Genomic DNA, 17,056 nt, shown 5'->3' on the forward strand with positions numbered 1-17,056 from the left:
TCATTTAGAAAGTAATTTCTTTGTGCCCAAAGATGACATAAAACATATTTTTTTTTAAAGCAGAATTTTACACTCACTTTGCAAATGGCTGCACAGAGCCCAAAGCAAGAGCTCTGTGTATTTCAAAGCAAACTTTCTGAAACCAATGCAAGAAGGTTGGTACAGCCACCTTMTGTATCACCTGGTGCTGGCTACCCACTTACCATCACAATGTCTACTCAAATGAGCTGAAATTCTTGCTCTGCATGTAATACAGCTACCGGATTCCTGATGCACTCTGGTCCCTTCCTCACTGCCCTTCTTTGGGCCAAGCTCTTCAGCTAGGACAAACAGTGTTAAGTGATTTACAGCAACTAAGAGTACGATCCTCAGGGCCCACAGGCATCATCAGGGCATGATCACAGCTCTGGTCTAGTGGGTTCCTTCAGAGCAGTCAAGGAAAATCACCAGTAATGGATTAATGCTGTTTTCTCAGGATTAATACTTAAGAGAGAACAGKGCTAACCTGGCTAACTTCTAGCTCAAATATTTAAAACCAGACATCATCTTAAAAGACTTTGTAAAAAACTGCCAGCTCAAGGAGACACTCCTAGTCACAAAGTAGGCTTAGACTGGCAAACAACAACAAAAGCTCTACAGCTGTTCAGAATTCGCAAGCACTTCTAGCATAAACTGGGCTGGTTTTTATATTTAATATGGCCCATCAWGTGGTAAGATGCATTCTGTCTTAGAGCTGCTCTGTGGTGGTGAGATAGCACTCGGTTCTGCAGACTCTCAGCTGACTAGAATAAAAAATTAATACTGAATATGCAATACACTGTGATTTACCAGCAGTAAATTAGAGCAATGAAGTCTGATTTTGTGAAATTGTCAATAGAGAAGACAGTGCATGATTTTTAAGTAGGCTCAGAAGTAATGTGGCTCATTAAGAGAGCTTGCATTCCTGGACGAGCAGGCCCTTCCTAGGAACAGGAAAAACAAGCGTGGTGGCACCGTGAGTTTGTCAGTGCTTGCTATTCCACAGCACGTTCGGCCGGCCAACGGAACGCGGCCTCCAATTGTCCTCAGTGGCAAATATCGAAGCATAACGCCCCTCAAAGCTCCCACTTAGCTCAGTAGGCAACTTAATCCGCACTAACTGCTCCTGAACGGTGTGACGACGTCTCCTCGCGGGCCCGGGCCTGCTGTCGTTATGTCATCTGGTTTCATAGGCAGCGGCCTCACCATAAATCACAGCGGCCTCCGATTCTTGCTCCGAGGCTGGGGCCGTGACATGAGGCCGAGGCCCCAGGCACGCACAAGGGCCCTCTGTGAGCCCCGGGGCGGGCGGCCCTGCGAGCCCCGCTCGAGTGAAGGGCCGCGCTAGCAGCTAAAACGTTAATATATCGAGCCCCGAATTAAAATAATAAATCACACACGTTCAGCAGAGGCAGTGCTTCAGAGAGGGCTGGAGTATAAATTATACGCGTTTTTTTTGACAATTCTAACAAATCCGTTTGCTTTTACACTTTCGTAAGCTAGATGGGTTTTTAAACCCTCCCCTTTTTTGGGGGTGCTATTAAAAYATGTGAACTGAGAAGATATAATCATATAAATTACGCGGATGTTTATCCTGATTAACATTAAACTAACAAATCCACATTTCCACTTGGTATTATCAATGCAGACTTTTATGGTACCACAATATATTCATTGCRCCCTTAGTTTGATTGAAGCTATCAAACAAAATAGCCACCTTTCACGGTGCAGACTATGATGCAGTCCTCTGGCACCAGTGCAGAGATTTTGGTTAGCCTATGAAAATCAAAACACTACTTTTTTCATCATGTACACACACACATTTCTTCAGCTTTTGGAATAAACGTTTCATAATCGGTGAGGAATTTAGGATGACACTTCCAAGGAGAGCTGAGAAATTAGATGGTCCAATCTCCGTTACKAAGTAGAGCTCCTAAATGCCATTTGGGTCCTTGAAAATCTTTCTTGTACGGCAGTTCTGAGCCAAAGAGACACCCTCTTTACCAAGAACCAGATGGTCCTTCAGAAACTGAAATCCTCTGGTTAGGGTATCCTCGAGTTCTCTCCCTGTCTCCTTCTCTCCCCTGCCAATCTACTTCCATGCCCAGGTTACAAAGGACTCGTAATCTCCATGATCAAGGGACACTCAACCCTACGGTTGAGGCAATCACTAAAAGGGCCCTTTGACATGTAGGCCACCAAGTGAGTATTTTTCATTGGGCACCAACACAACCCAAGCATTTTTTTAAAGGTCAAGCAACCACCAGACCATTGCTTTGTGGTTAATAGTATCAGAGCACAAGTGAGTCAGAAAGGGAACCACAAGCTGTCAAGAAGCTGTAAGCAGCGTGCAGGTAAAACAGCAGCTTTTATCTACACGAGCATTTGAACTCCTTCACCCTCTGCTGCCGCCTGTGAACGCAGCATCTGACAGACTTCTACCTAATTATCCCTGTGGTATCCTGGTGTGATAGGAGAGCCCTCCTGGCCACTTCCACAGAAAGAGTGATACCACTTTCCAAGAAATTTCTCTTGGGCAAATGATGGGTACAGACCTCCAACACTTGCCTGCCAACTCCTGCTGTTTTTGTGTGTATATAACTCTATGGAATTGGTGCATATGTATGATTTTGTATAAGAATAGTATTTTGATGGGTAGGAGCATAGCGCATACATCTTAGTCTATAATCTCAGACAGTGCCATTATCTGATTAGATTCTAGGTAACCCAATTACTAAATGCTTTTCAACAGCTGTTAGACCRCTAGAGTGTTCAATACATATTTATAAGATGACAAAAGATTATATATGGTAGCTTGTCTTACACACTGCTAAATGAGATGGGGAAGAGCAGAAGATAGACTGAGGATAWTTTGTTTGTGTGTTGGTACAGAAGACAAGACACACTTGGTATTTCTTTGAATTGAAAAAGGAAATTTTTTTAGAAGACTTGATTCATTTTCTACCGTACTAAATCTTACAATACTGAAAAGAGTAAATTAAGTCCAACTATTTTTTTTTCTTCTCTAAGGGGAAATGCTGGACTTGKGAGGCAAATTACAGCTGAGTTTACCTYCTTTTTTCTTTTTTTTTAAACAAAACGGCTCTGTTTTCCAATCTCTTTGGTCTCCTTGCCTACATAAAGCAGTTGCAGTCAAAGATGACATGCTCTGAGCTGTTAGAACCCAACTTGAAACGTATGAGTTTGCTCTAAAGGCCTGATACAACCGTATTAGTCTTAAAAATGCTATTTCTCTCACCAGGATTTCTTGAGATTGTCTCTCTTTTGAGCAATACTCCTTCCTGATACAGGAGAAGATTCGTTCAGCTTAACAGGGATTACAAAACACCACTGTGTGGGAAGCGCTGGTAGGTCCCGAGCGATGGCTACTGCGGAGCTGCTGCCCCACGAGTGTCCTACCAGGAGGGCATTCCCAGGCATGCCAGCTGAGGAATTAACAGGCTCACCCAACCCACCTGCTATGCTGTACATATTACAGACCCTCGGGAGCGCCATGTACTTTCACGTACCATGGCTTCTCTTTCCCTCATGGGCCTGGTGGTGTGCTCAGCATGGGGTTCGCGGGCACCAGGCCGCAGCGGCCATGGCGGCGTGCTCAGCATGGGCCTCGCTGCCCCGCCGGTGCTCCCTTCTCCCGCCTCGCCAGCACGGTTTTTCCCCAGTCCCTGAGCAGCTGCAGGCAGCCCACGCAGAGCTCCCCGTCCGGAGACCTGGCACTGATTCCACCCTCTCCGCAGAACGTTCCCAACCCTGCTGCTCRCGGCCATCTCGGTTCCAGCAGACTCCTCCTCAGTGACCTATGCTGTCCCTCTCGCAGCCAGCCAAACACGTCCTCTCCAGAGTGTTTTGTCCAGAGCAGCCACCAGAGCAACATCCCCTTTCGGATCAATCACAGGGCTGGATTAGTTATGGTGATCAGCCTCTTGAGGAGAACCAAAATAAACATCTCCTGTAATCCAGCCCATGTAACTCTACACCACTTTCTCCCTTGCAGAAGTTTTACCTTTTGGCTTTTAAGCTAATTGGAAGGTGCTGAAGCCCCAACCTTGCTAATATATGCATACAAAGGCATTGGCATGCAAGGAAGGCAGTCCTAGAAATGCTAATCTAGAGGGATTGAGGGATCAAAGCCTCAGGCTGGGCTTTGCTCTCTAAATGGAAGTATTTGAAATGGGAGGCACTGCCAAAATTTAAGTTTATATGCTGGAAGTGGTGGTCATTGCTTCTATGATGGGGCCTGTGGGCCAGATATATCCTGAATCTTCTACCTAGTACATGTGCAGCTCTGCTGTAGGAGAGACCTTGCCACACCAGGTAGGGCTCCTTCTTGGTCTCCTCCAGGAAGATGGGGCCCTGCATGGCCAAGCAAAGTTCACCTCTAATTAAAGATCAGATGGGGCTGGCGAGGCTCTGGCTGGTGGCCAAAACAGACTGTCACTGGGACAAAGTGTGAGCAATGCTTTTTGTTATCCTGTTAAATGTCAAAAACAACGATCAGCCACCTTGCAGCCAAAATGAAGTAAACTGTACGAGCACATAGTGTAAAAATGAACAATCATGATTCATATTTTCACCTAAAAAAAAAATAAAAAAGGAAAAAAGAATCCCCCTTTGGCCACCCATCATTCCCCCACAGTGCTCTGTCCCGGACTGCGTGGCCTTTACCACACGTCCAGCTGCATCCCTGCTGCTTCCCAGCTCCCCGCAGCTGACGGGAGCATTTCCAACAGATCTGAGGCTTTAGACCTCACTCCATTTGTGCCCGGATCTGTTTCACATTGCCCTGGCAACGCACCCATGGTTTGAAACAGCTCTCCAGGCAATGCACACCTTCCAATCCGGATGCCTCTTGCTCCGGCTGGCTCCCCAAGCGGCCTGTGAGCTGCYCCCCAACTTGCAGCCACTTCCCTTTCCTGCCTGGGGTCTCAGGGYGCTGGTCATGGGGACCGCCTGCATGAGGCACCCATGTCCCTAGCGGCCCCCCATGCTGTGGGGCTGCCCCTCATTCTGCTCCTGTCCCCACTGCTGCCTGCAACACCCGGCACCTTTGCCTCTCTCCTCAGCCAAGCCCGGGGMAGAACTGTCCCTGCTTGTGGTGATTACAGCATGTGTGCTGCATTTGGGCCTCCTGGCTCCCTCTCCTCCCCCAGCTGGTCCCAACTTACGAGCTTTTTGCAGACACAGTTGGGTTATAACAACTTTGCCAGCCTCAAACATGAAAAATCCACAAATATCCTGAGTTTCAGGGCGCCAGGAGGCAATCAGCAAAAGCAGAGCTCTGTGCCACAGCAGTGGCAACGCTTTGCATCCGCGTTTTCTCGTTTTCTACTAATGTGACCAGTGTAGCATTTTAACTTAGAAAGTGAGCTGTGGGCGGAAGAGGTGAGGTGAGACAGAGGCAGGGTTGCAGAAAGTCATCACTAGAAAACTGCTGATCGCACCCGTCTACGGCACAGCCGAGGGATAATTTTAGCGCCAGGGCAGGAAGTTAATCTGGTGCTGACAAAAACGTGCGGTGGGCACCTCTCGCCATTTGCAGAAGCACACTAAGCACTTTCTTCGCTTTCGCACTGCCAGGCTGTAAACAATCATAAGGTACCAGGAACCAGGGACAGTTTAGTTGCCACAGTTTTGAAGGAGCTCTGTTCCTACCAAGTCACTTGTCCCAAAAGCTGGATTTTCAGCACCTTGGGGGCTTGCATAGATGGCAGGGCAAGCATGTTTCCGAAGAGCTGGCTGCAGGGGYGCAGGCTGTGCTCTTGGAAATCTGACCCTGCAGATGTTGAAATGCACGTCTCAAAGTGAAAACAAAAGTTCCCAGCATAACAAAGCTRTTTTTATAAATACTAGCAGCCGGGAAATCATCTTTTAATAATGCTTTAAAAATTAAAAAGCCTGACAGAAATAGAAAACAGGAAACATTTTATCACCAACTCTTTGCAAAAGCCTATTTTTCAATCCAGTAAAAGAATTACAGCAACTTTCCTTCTTCCATCTTATTTAAAAGTTCCTGGCCCAGCTAGCCTGCCTTTGCTTTGTYAAATATCGCTAATTGTCTAACCACAATTCAAAGAAAAACTCTTCTACGTTTCCCATTCTTGACATCCATAGTCATCAGATAACAGAAATCGTAGTGAGCTGTAGTGCCCACCTGCAAAATAAAAGTTTTTCAGCAAGCTTCCTTCATTTTGATGTGTCTATTCAAAAGAAACCTGACTAAAGAGACATCTAACCATTATCATCTAATGAAGCACTTCAAGTCTTCTGCACTCTTGCCTTTGAGTTGGAGAACTCATTCAGCTTTCTTGTTAGATGAAAGCACAGGATTCGGAGCCACCACACACGTATCTGATTGCTTTGCATGCTGCTTCATCTTCTCGAGATTAGTTCATACCTCAAACGCTACCGCTTATCTCTAGTGACTTCAGAAGGCTGTTCCTCCTGTGTGAAAGGCATGTATGTGCCCGTGGTATYCTGAACTCATAGAAACAATGTGAAAAGCGGTCACAGACAAAAATGAGAAAACAGCAATTGCCTGAAGTGGCAGAGGGTGAAAACCCAGTGCAATGCAGGGTTCACTGATGGTTCCCCAAAACACACTGCTCTGCATAACAAAGCCTACAGCACACGGCTGCAAACAGCAGCAGCAGTGGAGGGATGGAAAAGGTGGAATATTCCCACATCTGCTCATCCTCCTTTACCCAGGTTCCTGGCTGCAGCATCTGGTACTGGGTCTTRGTGTTGGGCTACTCTAATGGGACGTGGCAATGCAAAATGCATTAGTACTTACTGTGTGAGCTCTGTGGAGTCCCCTATGCCAGAACGTTACAGAAAACTAATATTTCTGGGCCAGGCGTGTCTGGAGAGCAGTCTCAAGAGCCTAAAGCCTGCAGACTGCCGGMCGAAATTGATATGTAATTGCTCAGCAATGTGTAATATTGAAGCAATACTAACAAAAAAAATGACATTGCAGTCAGGTATGTACCATGTCGGCAAACAGAAGATTTGGGGATAGCTCAAATTCAGCAGAGTTGCACTAATAATTCAAAATTTCAATTAAAAGTGAATTATGAGTACTTGGGTTTATAGTCTGTCCCAAGCCGAAGGCTTAAGCTAACCCCTTTCCAGAGCCAGCCTCCCTTCTTTTGAAACCTCTACTTTGTTTTGCTTTTTTTTCTTTTAAACTTCTCATTTTCAGAGTAGTCAAGATTGTCACTTCTACAGCAGATTCTTCCCATTCTCCCTTCCTTTCCGGGGCAGGAGCTCACCTTGCCCAAGCGACGCCTCATTTCCCCCGAGGCCGCCTTTAGCCGCGAGGAAATCACGGCCCGTCAGGGAGCCGCGCTCCGCGGGGACRTCACAGGGCCCTTCATCACGCACTGTGAGTGAGGCCATGGGTCCTCACATCCACGGGCCCTTCTCCCCTATGGAATGAGGAGAAACAGAAGCTCCAGGTGAAGGGCGGCACTTGGGCAGCAGCAGTGCCTTTCCGGGAGCAGCTCGCGGGCTCCAGGACTTTGGGAAGTTACCGTGGGCATTGAAAGGGCAGCACTTTGACCGCTTCTAAAGCACAGAATCAGAAAGAAACTTCTGTGTAAAATCACATCTTATACTTGGGGATTATTCTGACGCTTGCCTCTTAAAAACTTGTGCTTTCTGTATTTGTGGGATTTTTTTTTAACGAGAGTGTGATTTCGACCAATACACCGCTCATTTACAATCTTATATATTGGTAGTGGACTCCGTTTTTCTTTTTTCCTTAGTGAGCTAAACTGGGGTTCTCTCTAATGGCCTGAAAAGCTACAAGAATCCTTTTGACTGAAATTAAATAACACAGGGCATCCTAAAAATGCTTCCTAGAAATACAGCATCTTAAAGGATGGGCGCCGCTCACGGTCTCGCAATACGCAGTCAAGGTGATGGCATCACAGAATCACACAGAATCACAGAATCTTCAAGGTTGGAAGGGACCCAAGAGATCTCTAGTCCAACCTTCCTGCTCAAGCAGGGATACCCAGAGCATGTGGCACAGGCGTCCAGGCAGGTTTGGAAGGCCTCCAGAGAAGGAGACTCCACAGCCTCCCTGGGCAGCCTGTGTCAGGGCTCTGTCACCCTCACAGGAAAGAAGTTCCTCCTCACCTGGAGATGGAACCTCCTGTGTTTCAGCTTACACCCATTGCCCCTTGTCCTATCACTGGCCACCACTGAGAAAAGCTTGGCCCCCTCCTCCCTACAATCTCCCTTCATGTATTTATACATGTTAGTAAGATCACCTCTCAGCCTTCTCTTCTCCAAGCTGAACAGGCCCAGCTCACTCAGTCTCTCCTCATACTAGAGATGTCCCAGTCCCTTTATCATCTTGGTTGCTCTTCTCTGGACCCTCTCCAGGAGCTCCACGTCCCTTTTATACTGGGGAGCCCAGAACTGCACACAGAACTGCATCCATCCATAAAAGGCACAATGGAAACAACCTCCAGCCAAACACAGTTAAAATAGTTACTATATTATTAATTTTTTCATGATTACAGAAGAATATTCACTCTTACTACTGTTTTGAGAGAGCTTTCAAAGAAAGTAAGTTCTTTTTTCAATTACGTATATACATAGGTAATTTTTCAATTACCTATATACATACCTATCTACATATGTAAAGAGAATGTGAGTGAAGAACTAAGTGGGAAGGAAGATATATTTGCTACTAAATCCGAGCTCTCCTTTCCCTGCTCAATCTTTAGACTTGTCCTTTCAGGTTACTCTACAATGAGGCAAAAAGATTTTACAGGGATTTAAATCAGTAAGCCAAACTCAGCACGATCACAAATGTTTCAAAAAATTAGCATAATTAAAGATGTCTTTGCAGAATAAAGTCTGGGCTGGTTCTCTGTTCCCTGTCACTAGGTAGCTGTTCCCATCACTTCACAGAGCACCAAGCAAACATCAGATGTTTCAAACTCAAAATAATGGGACTATAAACCAACCTTGCAACAATGAATACAGCTCCTATGGCTTAGAATACAATATGAAAAAAAAAAATGCCTATGCAAATCCTGGGGCAAGATGCTGCTTTATATTCAGCCCTTAACAACAGACGTATTTTAAATACCTGTGAAGGTCGCTTGGCTGGCAAGGCACTACCTGTCAGCCTCTGTGACAGACTCCTGTTGCTGAAAAGTACTGTGCAAGAGAATAACAAGTGTTTTCTTTTCCGTGCAAGGGATGAAAGGGTTTTAAAAATACACAGAGCTACCCACTGGGGATGAAGTTTGCATAAGTAGGCTGATTTAGTGGAGCATATCTACTCAGCACACATGCAACAAGCAGGCAGGTGCCCACATTAGATTTCCTGTAATTTTATTTTAAATTAAAGGCCTGATAAATGTCTGGAGTACTTGCAAGCTAACCACGTGAAATTCCAAATGTGTATTTTATAGGATTTCACCTGCAAAATGTTGGCAGGTTTCTTCGAGTCATGCGACATAACTCAAGTATTGTTTTGTGGGGATTTCCCTCAGAAGGACTATTCTCACTTGAAAAGTCTACAAAAAATGAGCTTAATCATTTTTCTAATTTCACTTCCTCTCAAAATAAAAACAACAATCAAATCACTCTTCTTTTCCTAGTTTCACCAAAAAAAGAGCATTCTCGGAAAAAGAGCCATTTCAAATGAAAGAAAAGAAACCTAAATTTACTTTTTAAAATCCTCATACAAATCTACTTGGAATTCAACTAGCAAGAGCATTTTATTGGCACTGCAGAGTTACCAATATAAGCTTCCAAAATAAACTGGCACACTTGTTTCAAAACACTTCATATACATTAAGCATTTTATGAGGAACATTCTGATCTCCATGCACATCATCCACGCACCCAAGAGTGGCATTAGCCCGGAGCTCTATTTCCAAGCCTAGAGAGACAGCAAGGTGAAGGATGACTAGAAGGACAACTCCCACCCTGACTCCAACTCAGAGGCTCACACGCTGCAGTGCCGGCGTGTGATTCAGAAGTGTTACTCAAATCCAATGTACCCTCTGATGCTACAAGCAAGGCTTGACAGAAACTTAGCAGAGAGCTCAGCGGGCTCACAATCTGCGGGTATACGTATGAGCTTGTGCAGGAGCTGTTAAATTCCCACACGCAGGAAGAATCTTTGTTGCAGAAAGTCTCCATCCCCAATAGAAAAGAAAATAATTTAAAGAGAAGGCCTTTTCTGTGGGCAACAAAGAGAAAGCATGYTGTTTCTCACTCTTGTTTCACAGCACCAGGTATGCCTCCAAATTACTGCAGGTGCTAAAGAATTATCATACATCTTTCTAAGCATCATTATCTGTCACTTCTACTGTCAGAGATAAGGAATATATTTTGTTACCATTAGCAGGAAGATAAGTGAAGAGCTGGTACTGGCTTCTCTTTCTCTTTCCGTTGCAGACATAGAAGTTGACCTGAACAGGGCTGGTAATTCTCTGGTTGCGGAAAGGTGGTATCTCCACCACCAACGAATTCTACAAAAAAACAAATCAGAAAGTCAGGGCATGACTAAGGCAGTCGATCTGCACAGCCTGGACACATTAATCCTATGAGGGATGCCCCAGGGAAGAAAGTTGTTGCCACAYGCATGATGGGTTGGCCTCCATGGGCAACCAATGAGTTGCAGCAAATAAAGTAAATAAAGCCAAGGCTGCTGCCTTGGGTGTCCTTGTGGCAGGCAGCTCCATCTTTACCAAATCCCTAGCCCACAAATCTTCCCTGTGGATAGCGAATAAGATGCTGTGCATGGACACAGCCCTGTCTCTTGCTTTAGCCAGGAATCTGGCACCACGACCACATCATGGGCTACCTCTTGGCAGCAGAAAGCACAACTGCTCAGCTGGCAGGTCATCCCCAATATACCTTGCTGTAACATAACTTCCTTTGCAAGGCGAATTAGGACAGCAATATGATTATCCACATATTTCCATTTTCCACAATTGAGTGTCTTTTTTTGCACAGCGACTGGGGAAGTTTTAAGCAGGCTAATTTCTGTGGAAGGGAGATCTCGAAAGAACATTTAGTACTGCAGAAAGGAGCATTGTGGAGATGATCTTCCACTGTTAGAAAACAAGCGCTCCAGCATACGGCTAGGGAAAAACTTGGCTGTCAGCTTACACAAGTGAACACTAAAATCTGTTGTGACCGTCAAAACCTCCCCTGGCACTTTTTGAAAGTGTAAAAGGGAACATTAAGCTCAACATTTGGCCTGCTTTCAACCGAGGGCTTGAAATTGTTTGTCTGCATGTCTGCAGCAGAATCACAACTAACAAACTGCTGCATATCGCTGCAGAGCTGAAATAGTTGCCATACTTCTCACCTATAGTCCTGGTGAGTGAGCCTCACTTCTCTAACCGTGGGGCTGATCTCCTGTGAGGAGTTCCCCTTTTTTTCTGCTGCCAATCCATGAAAGCCAGGGAAAATGATCAGAAATTGCTTTGGGAGGAGAGAGAAGAACCGTCCCAGCAAGACAGAAGATGAGCAGACAGGGTTGGCCCACTCTGGACAATGAAAAAATATTTTCCAACTGGTCTCTCCTCCTTTCGGGATAGAGTCCAATGAAGGCTTTTACCCTGTGCTCCCATTAACGAAAGATTTCCAGGAGGGGAGGCCTAAGTACTTGTTCTGTTTCAGAAGGGGGACGGAATGCCAAAGTCTTGGAAAGCCCTCTTTAGAAACAGGGCTAGAGGAGGCAGTATATATTTTTCATTTTGATGTTTAAATATTTAAGGCGGACTTACTGGCTTGCACATTTCTTTGTCAGTTTTGGCTTCCATTTCCCACACATGGTGACCATCTAAAAGACAAAAGAGAAAAGAAGATATCTAGTTCTGTCCTTTTTTCTTCTCCTGAATCTACAAAAGAAAAATTTAGCAAAACAAAACAAAATCAACCAAAAACTTCTCAAGGATATTAAGAAGCACTGCATATATGAAGAAATGATYTCAAAATACTTTGCCAAGCTTTGTGCTACCAGGAAGTCATCTGTGCAACCTGCTACAGGATCTCACCTTGCATTTTTATTTCTCACCTTGCATTTTTATGGCCTCTAATGCTGCGATGGGGCAAAGCCAGTGAGATTTTATTTTGCTGTTCATTTGAACRGAATATGCAACTGTACTATAAGTCAACCCCCAAATTTTCAGACAGAAATACTGGTATCTATCAAGTCCTTTGATCGCTATGCATGCATTAAATCATATATTAAGTCTGGCATTAACATTAAACGAAACAAAACAAAAGCAGTACTGAGGAAGCTCCTCAGCTATGCAATATGTCGAGACACTCCTAGTCTGTCATAATTTTGCTGCTTGGATCAAAAACACAATATGTTGGGAAACACAGTTTTTGACAAGCATGACTCCACTTTAAGGCTGGTTTAGCTCAACATAATTGATCRAATCTACAGTTTTCTGGAGCTGCTTCCAGTGAAGTGTCGGGTGCTTCTGATACCCTGGAYTTGTGTTCTCAAGCAAAAATAAATTTCAGCTCTACCCTAGAAAACTACCACGTTTTYTAGGGGCCTAAAGGAACTAATTTTGCTCATTTCTTTCTACAGCTCACTGATACTGAAATAACTAGGCAATAACATTTTTCTTCTTCCTTGCAGCTTCAAAACTCAACAGCAAAGAAATTAGAAAAATAATACAAAAATGTAAGYTTTCCATTCTGCAGGCCTAGAAAAACAAATTCCCGTTGGGAAGGCTGCAAGCGGATTGCCATCTAAGTGCAGCAGCAGGGACGCACGCCACTCAGTGAGTCCCACCATTGTCAGATGTCACTGGAATGAATGGGAAAATTAGACTTTATGTCATCTCTTTTGTATATTTATTGCAGCATCGGGACATGCAAATGCAAATATTAGCTGTTTGGAATTTCATCACATAGACGTGGCCCTGCCTTTAAAAAAACAGCTCTYGGGAAGGTGAAAGAGTGAATGCAGTTTTTCTTCTCTCTTCACTTTCATGGCCAGGAGAGAGGTGACGCATTTAGGACTGTCTGATTTATTACAAATGTCTGTAAATAATATTTTTGTGTACAGCTGTCCTACTGTGAAAGGAATATTGTTGAGGAACTAGCACTGGTGATTGTTTTACAGTCTAAACCCATTTCTTTTTAACCTAAGGAAAGCAGCGCAACACGAAAGYGGCGGTGCAAACAGCCCAGCAAATCTGGCAGGCCTTTCCGTAGGAAACAATTAGCAGAGCTGCCCTTGGTTTCCTCCTACGTTTTAAACCATGACACTGGAAAAGGAATCCCTTTAATAGGTACTGCCACGTCGGGGCTGGGGGAGAGGAGCATCAGGCAGGCCATGCACCGGCCTCCTTAGTGCTGCCTTTTGAGAGCACCAGAATTGAAGCAGACCTCTCAGGAGGACTGCGATCACTTCACAATTTATCCAACAGATGCTCCCAAGCTGTCAGTGAGAAAAAAAGATTAAAAAATAAAACCCCAAAAATGCCAACCCTGACCAAAGCTCCACAAGCCAGGGTGTATCTGTTGTCCACGAGCAGCCTCCTCTATCTCCTGCCCCTTCCCTAGAAAGCCCTCCCTCGCAGCCCCCTTTCCAGATTAATTCAATCAGTTTGCCAAGGAGCTCATCCCTGACAACATCACACGTTTGCAAAGATAGAGTGCACTGAGGAACCTCTGCTTGGTAAAGACTCTCTTTAAAAAAACAAAATAAAGAAGTCCAGACTAGTAGTTATGTGTTCAAATTGCCTTTGTAAATGGATTACCAGAACCTCAGGTTTTTTTGCTATGTTTCTTTTCTRCTCTGCGAGATGAATGATCCGATTCAGGTTTCTGCTTTTTATTTCCTGCCGATACTTCAGCAAAATACAAAATGACTCCATCTCCAGCTAATCTTTCAATTACTCCAAGCAGCGCTGCCTTTATGCGCCCTCAAATTTTTTATGATGACAAAGAGAGTTTGTTCTGAAATATTTTAAATGCTATAATCTAAACTATTATGAAAATAAAAAAAATCCGGAGCCGTGGTTTGTCTTTGGAAGCTAATAAGAACAATACGGTTCTCGCTCCAAGAAACTCTCCTGAGACTGTCCAGACCAGGCTGCTCCGCGACCGCAGGGGCAGGAGAAGAGAGGGGAGAAGGAGGGAACAGACAACTCATTAGGAGCTGGTGACATTTCATTTAACAAAAACACAAGGAGGAAAAGTTGTTATGAAGCAGAGACACAAAAAAAAAAAAAAAAAAAAAAAAAGAGAGACAATTCCTCATATTACGTCTGGTGAACCAAGAGGGAAATCTCAACGCCCACGGACTGGGATCCACTCCAGGAGGGAAACCTTAGACCACTACGTCAACCTCTTACAGTAAACATGTTTTGCAGGTTTAAACAGTGCAGCTGAAATTAAAAAAAAAAAAAAAAAAAGAAAAAAGGGAGAAAAAGGGGGAGAGAGGGAGGGCAGGAGCTCCCGGCAAAGAGCCCCGCGTGCAGCTGATCTCCCGGGGCAGGGCCGCGCGCGGCAGGGGATCCCGCGTGTCCCGCAGCGGCAGGCGGGATGCTGGCCGCGGCCGGAGYGCGCGGCGGCGGCCGGGGAGGACCYGGGAGCCCCAGCAGTTTCCACTGTTCGGCTGCCACATCTGCAGCCGCCTGGCCGCCTCCGGGCCCGAGGCGACTCCCTGCTGGCCGCGCGCCAACCCAAGTACACCAGAGCAATTTATACCTTTCCAAAATGCAAATAATTCAAATTACAGACATAACACAAAGCTGAAGCAGACACATTTCAGGCATTCCCGTTAAAGTTTACTCTCTGGAATTACTGTACCCGAATGGGCAGTTGTTATATGGGGCAGGGAGGGGGGGAGGCAGGCGAGGAAGGGGAGGAGGAGGGAGGCAGGGAAGGAGAGACGGAGAAAAGGGTTTTCCAAAAGTCTGATTTCATTCCCTTTCATTTTTATATTTACTTTTACTAAGTAATAAGAAGTGCTTTCCCCACATTTAATGCCTAGCTTTGTTTTGGCATTTAAGATTTGCAGCACACCGTTTTGAACAGAAAGACACATTTCTGCAAAGTTTCGAAATCTGTGCCAAGGCATTTCACCGGGTTGTTTTTACCAAAAGTGAGAGGGAAAAAAACATTTAAAAAAACCCACAAAGCAACTGCACACAGACCAGCCGAGAAGGGAAAACCCTCTGGAACCACCGCAACGCCCGCTCCATCGCCACCACCCGGAGCCGACTTTTCCGCGCGGATCCCCCGCCGGGGCTCTGTGTCCCGGGGGGTTCTCCGGCCGCGACAGCCGTGCCAGCCCCAGTGGCTTCCCTGACAGGTGGCCACCAGCCTTCCTGCCCGGGGTGACCGCGCTCGCCGGGACGCCTGACATTTCCAAGATGGATTGCCRCGACGTGCTGTTATTTATAGCCCTCTGGCCGCGCTTCCTCGCAAGCTGCCTCGGCTCTTTTCCCTTTTTATTTTCCCACTTTTTTTCCCTTTCTTTAGCCCCGCGGCGCGGGCGGGCGCGCGGGCCCCGGAGGCGAGGCGAGCAGCCCGCCCTGCGTCAGGCCGCGCGGCCCTGCTCAATGGGCCTTTGTAGCTGCCTCTTATCAGCTGCCGGCTCCAGTGCCGAAGGAAACCGCGCGGCGAAGCCCAGAAGTAAAAATATTGCAATTCATTAGGGAATTCCCTGCAGCATGAGTCACAGGAGCGGCTTCCCCACCACACCCTGCTGAAAGATTTCCACATAAAAAGGCGCTGTAGAGGCCTGCTCTCGCAGCACCAGAAAGGGGCTGCGCAAACCTCACGGCACCAGCTATTCGCACATAAAGCCGAGCAGACCACAAAATATGTTTTGTTTTGCTTTCATAGCAGCGTAACACGGTCAGAGAGCCGTAAGGACTTGCTCAAAGAAACTTTCTCCCGCCTGCCGCATTTGCTCATTGCCCATGGAAGAGGGATGGCCCGAGGTTTCCAGAAYGGGGCTGAGCCCCAGGGAGCCCTAAGGACGGTACCACCAGGGCCCTGGGAGYTCACAGCAGCCCAAGCACCACTTCAGCTTGCATGGCAAGGTGATGGATGACAGCTAGCGAAAAGAATAAAAGTTACAAAATAAAAGGGGGGAAGGAAAAGAAATTGGAGACTAGGGAGAGTGCAACGCAAGCATCTGGCAATCGCTTAAACTTTGCCTCTGTGAAACGGGCATAATGGGAGAGTTTAGATATATTTAAGTGATCTCACTTTATAGGTATAAGCAGTCTATATTCTTTTAGTAGTCCTGTGCTCACTTGAGATACAGAACGAACGGATATTATCTAGGACTTCCCTGCCTATACATCGTGTGCATTTTATACCCTTCTAGCCTGAGGCTGAACAGAGGCTCACTGCACTGTCTGGACTGTAAATGGGTATTTACATTGTGATATATTCACGGGTCAGACAGTGAAACTAATCCTATCCCCCCAAAGGAACACACTATTTGATGAATGTGTTGTGAGGCTGCCCTACACATTCAGCCTATACGTCCCTGATTACTTTAACATGTCTGCAACAGGTAGGACCAAATGCGATGCTGAATGATTACATGGGGTGATTTTAGAGTGCTCCACAATGGTTGCCTTCCCCCTACCTGCCCTGGTAGGTCGTGTATATTCAGATTTTTTAGCAAGGAGGCTTTGGCAGCTCTTGCTCTGCACAGCAGCCCCTCTTCCCCTGCACATTGCTCTCCTGGAACCGAGATGATTGATCTGTGAATATGTCTGGATGGAAAGGATGGGTTTTTTCAGTGAGAGAAGAGAGAGAGAGAGAGAGAGAGAGAGAGAGAGAGAGAGAGAGAGAGAGAGAGAGAGAGAGAGAGAGAAGAGAACGAACACTGATGCCGAGTCCTGCCTCGGTGATCGAAAGCCACGCAATTGTGTGCCGAGACGCTGTGGGTTTCCACGTGGGACTGCGGCGTTGCCACATCTCCCTGCAGAGGCGGCAGCCGCTACGAGTTGAGGACAACATAAGGGGAGCCAGGATGCTTTTCCAG

The 17,056-nt window shown here is 46.0% G+C and overlaps 1 protein-coding gene across 4 annotated transcripts in view; it reads right to left on the reverse strand.

Moving 5' to 3' along the window:
* Positions 1-17,056, reverse strand: part of NFATC1 (nuclear factor of activated T cells 1) — a 104,010-nt gene that overhangs the window by 33,050 nt on the left and 53,904 nt on the right. For all 4 annotated transcript variants that reach the window (XM_026034902.1, XM_026034901.1, XM_026034904.1 and 1 more), the window contains 2 exons: positions 11,805-11,860; positions 10,406-10,538 (listed from right to left, as the gene is read on the reverse strand). In XM_026034902.1, the coding sequence (XP_025890687.1) occupies positions 10,406-10,538; positions 11,805-11,860 (189 nt within the window). The remainder of the gene's footprint in view (positions 1-10,405; positions 10,539-11,804; positions 11,861-17,056) is intronic.

This window comes from Nothoprocta perdicaria, unplaced genomic scaffold (genome assembly GCF_003342845.1).
Source record: "Nothoprocta perdicaria isolate Ctin4 unplaced genomic scaffold, notPer1 scaffold_151, whole genome shotgun sequence".
Classification (NCBI taxonomy): Eukaryota; Metazoa; Chordata; class Aves; order Tinamiformes; family Tinamidae; genus Nothoprocta; species Nothoprocta perdicaria.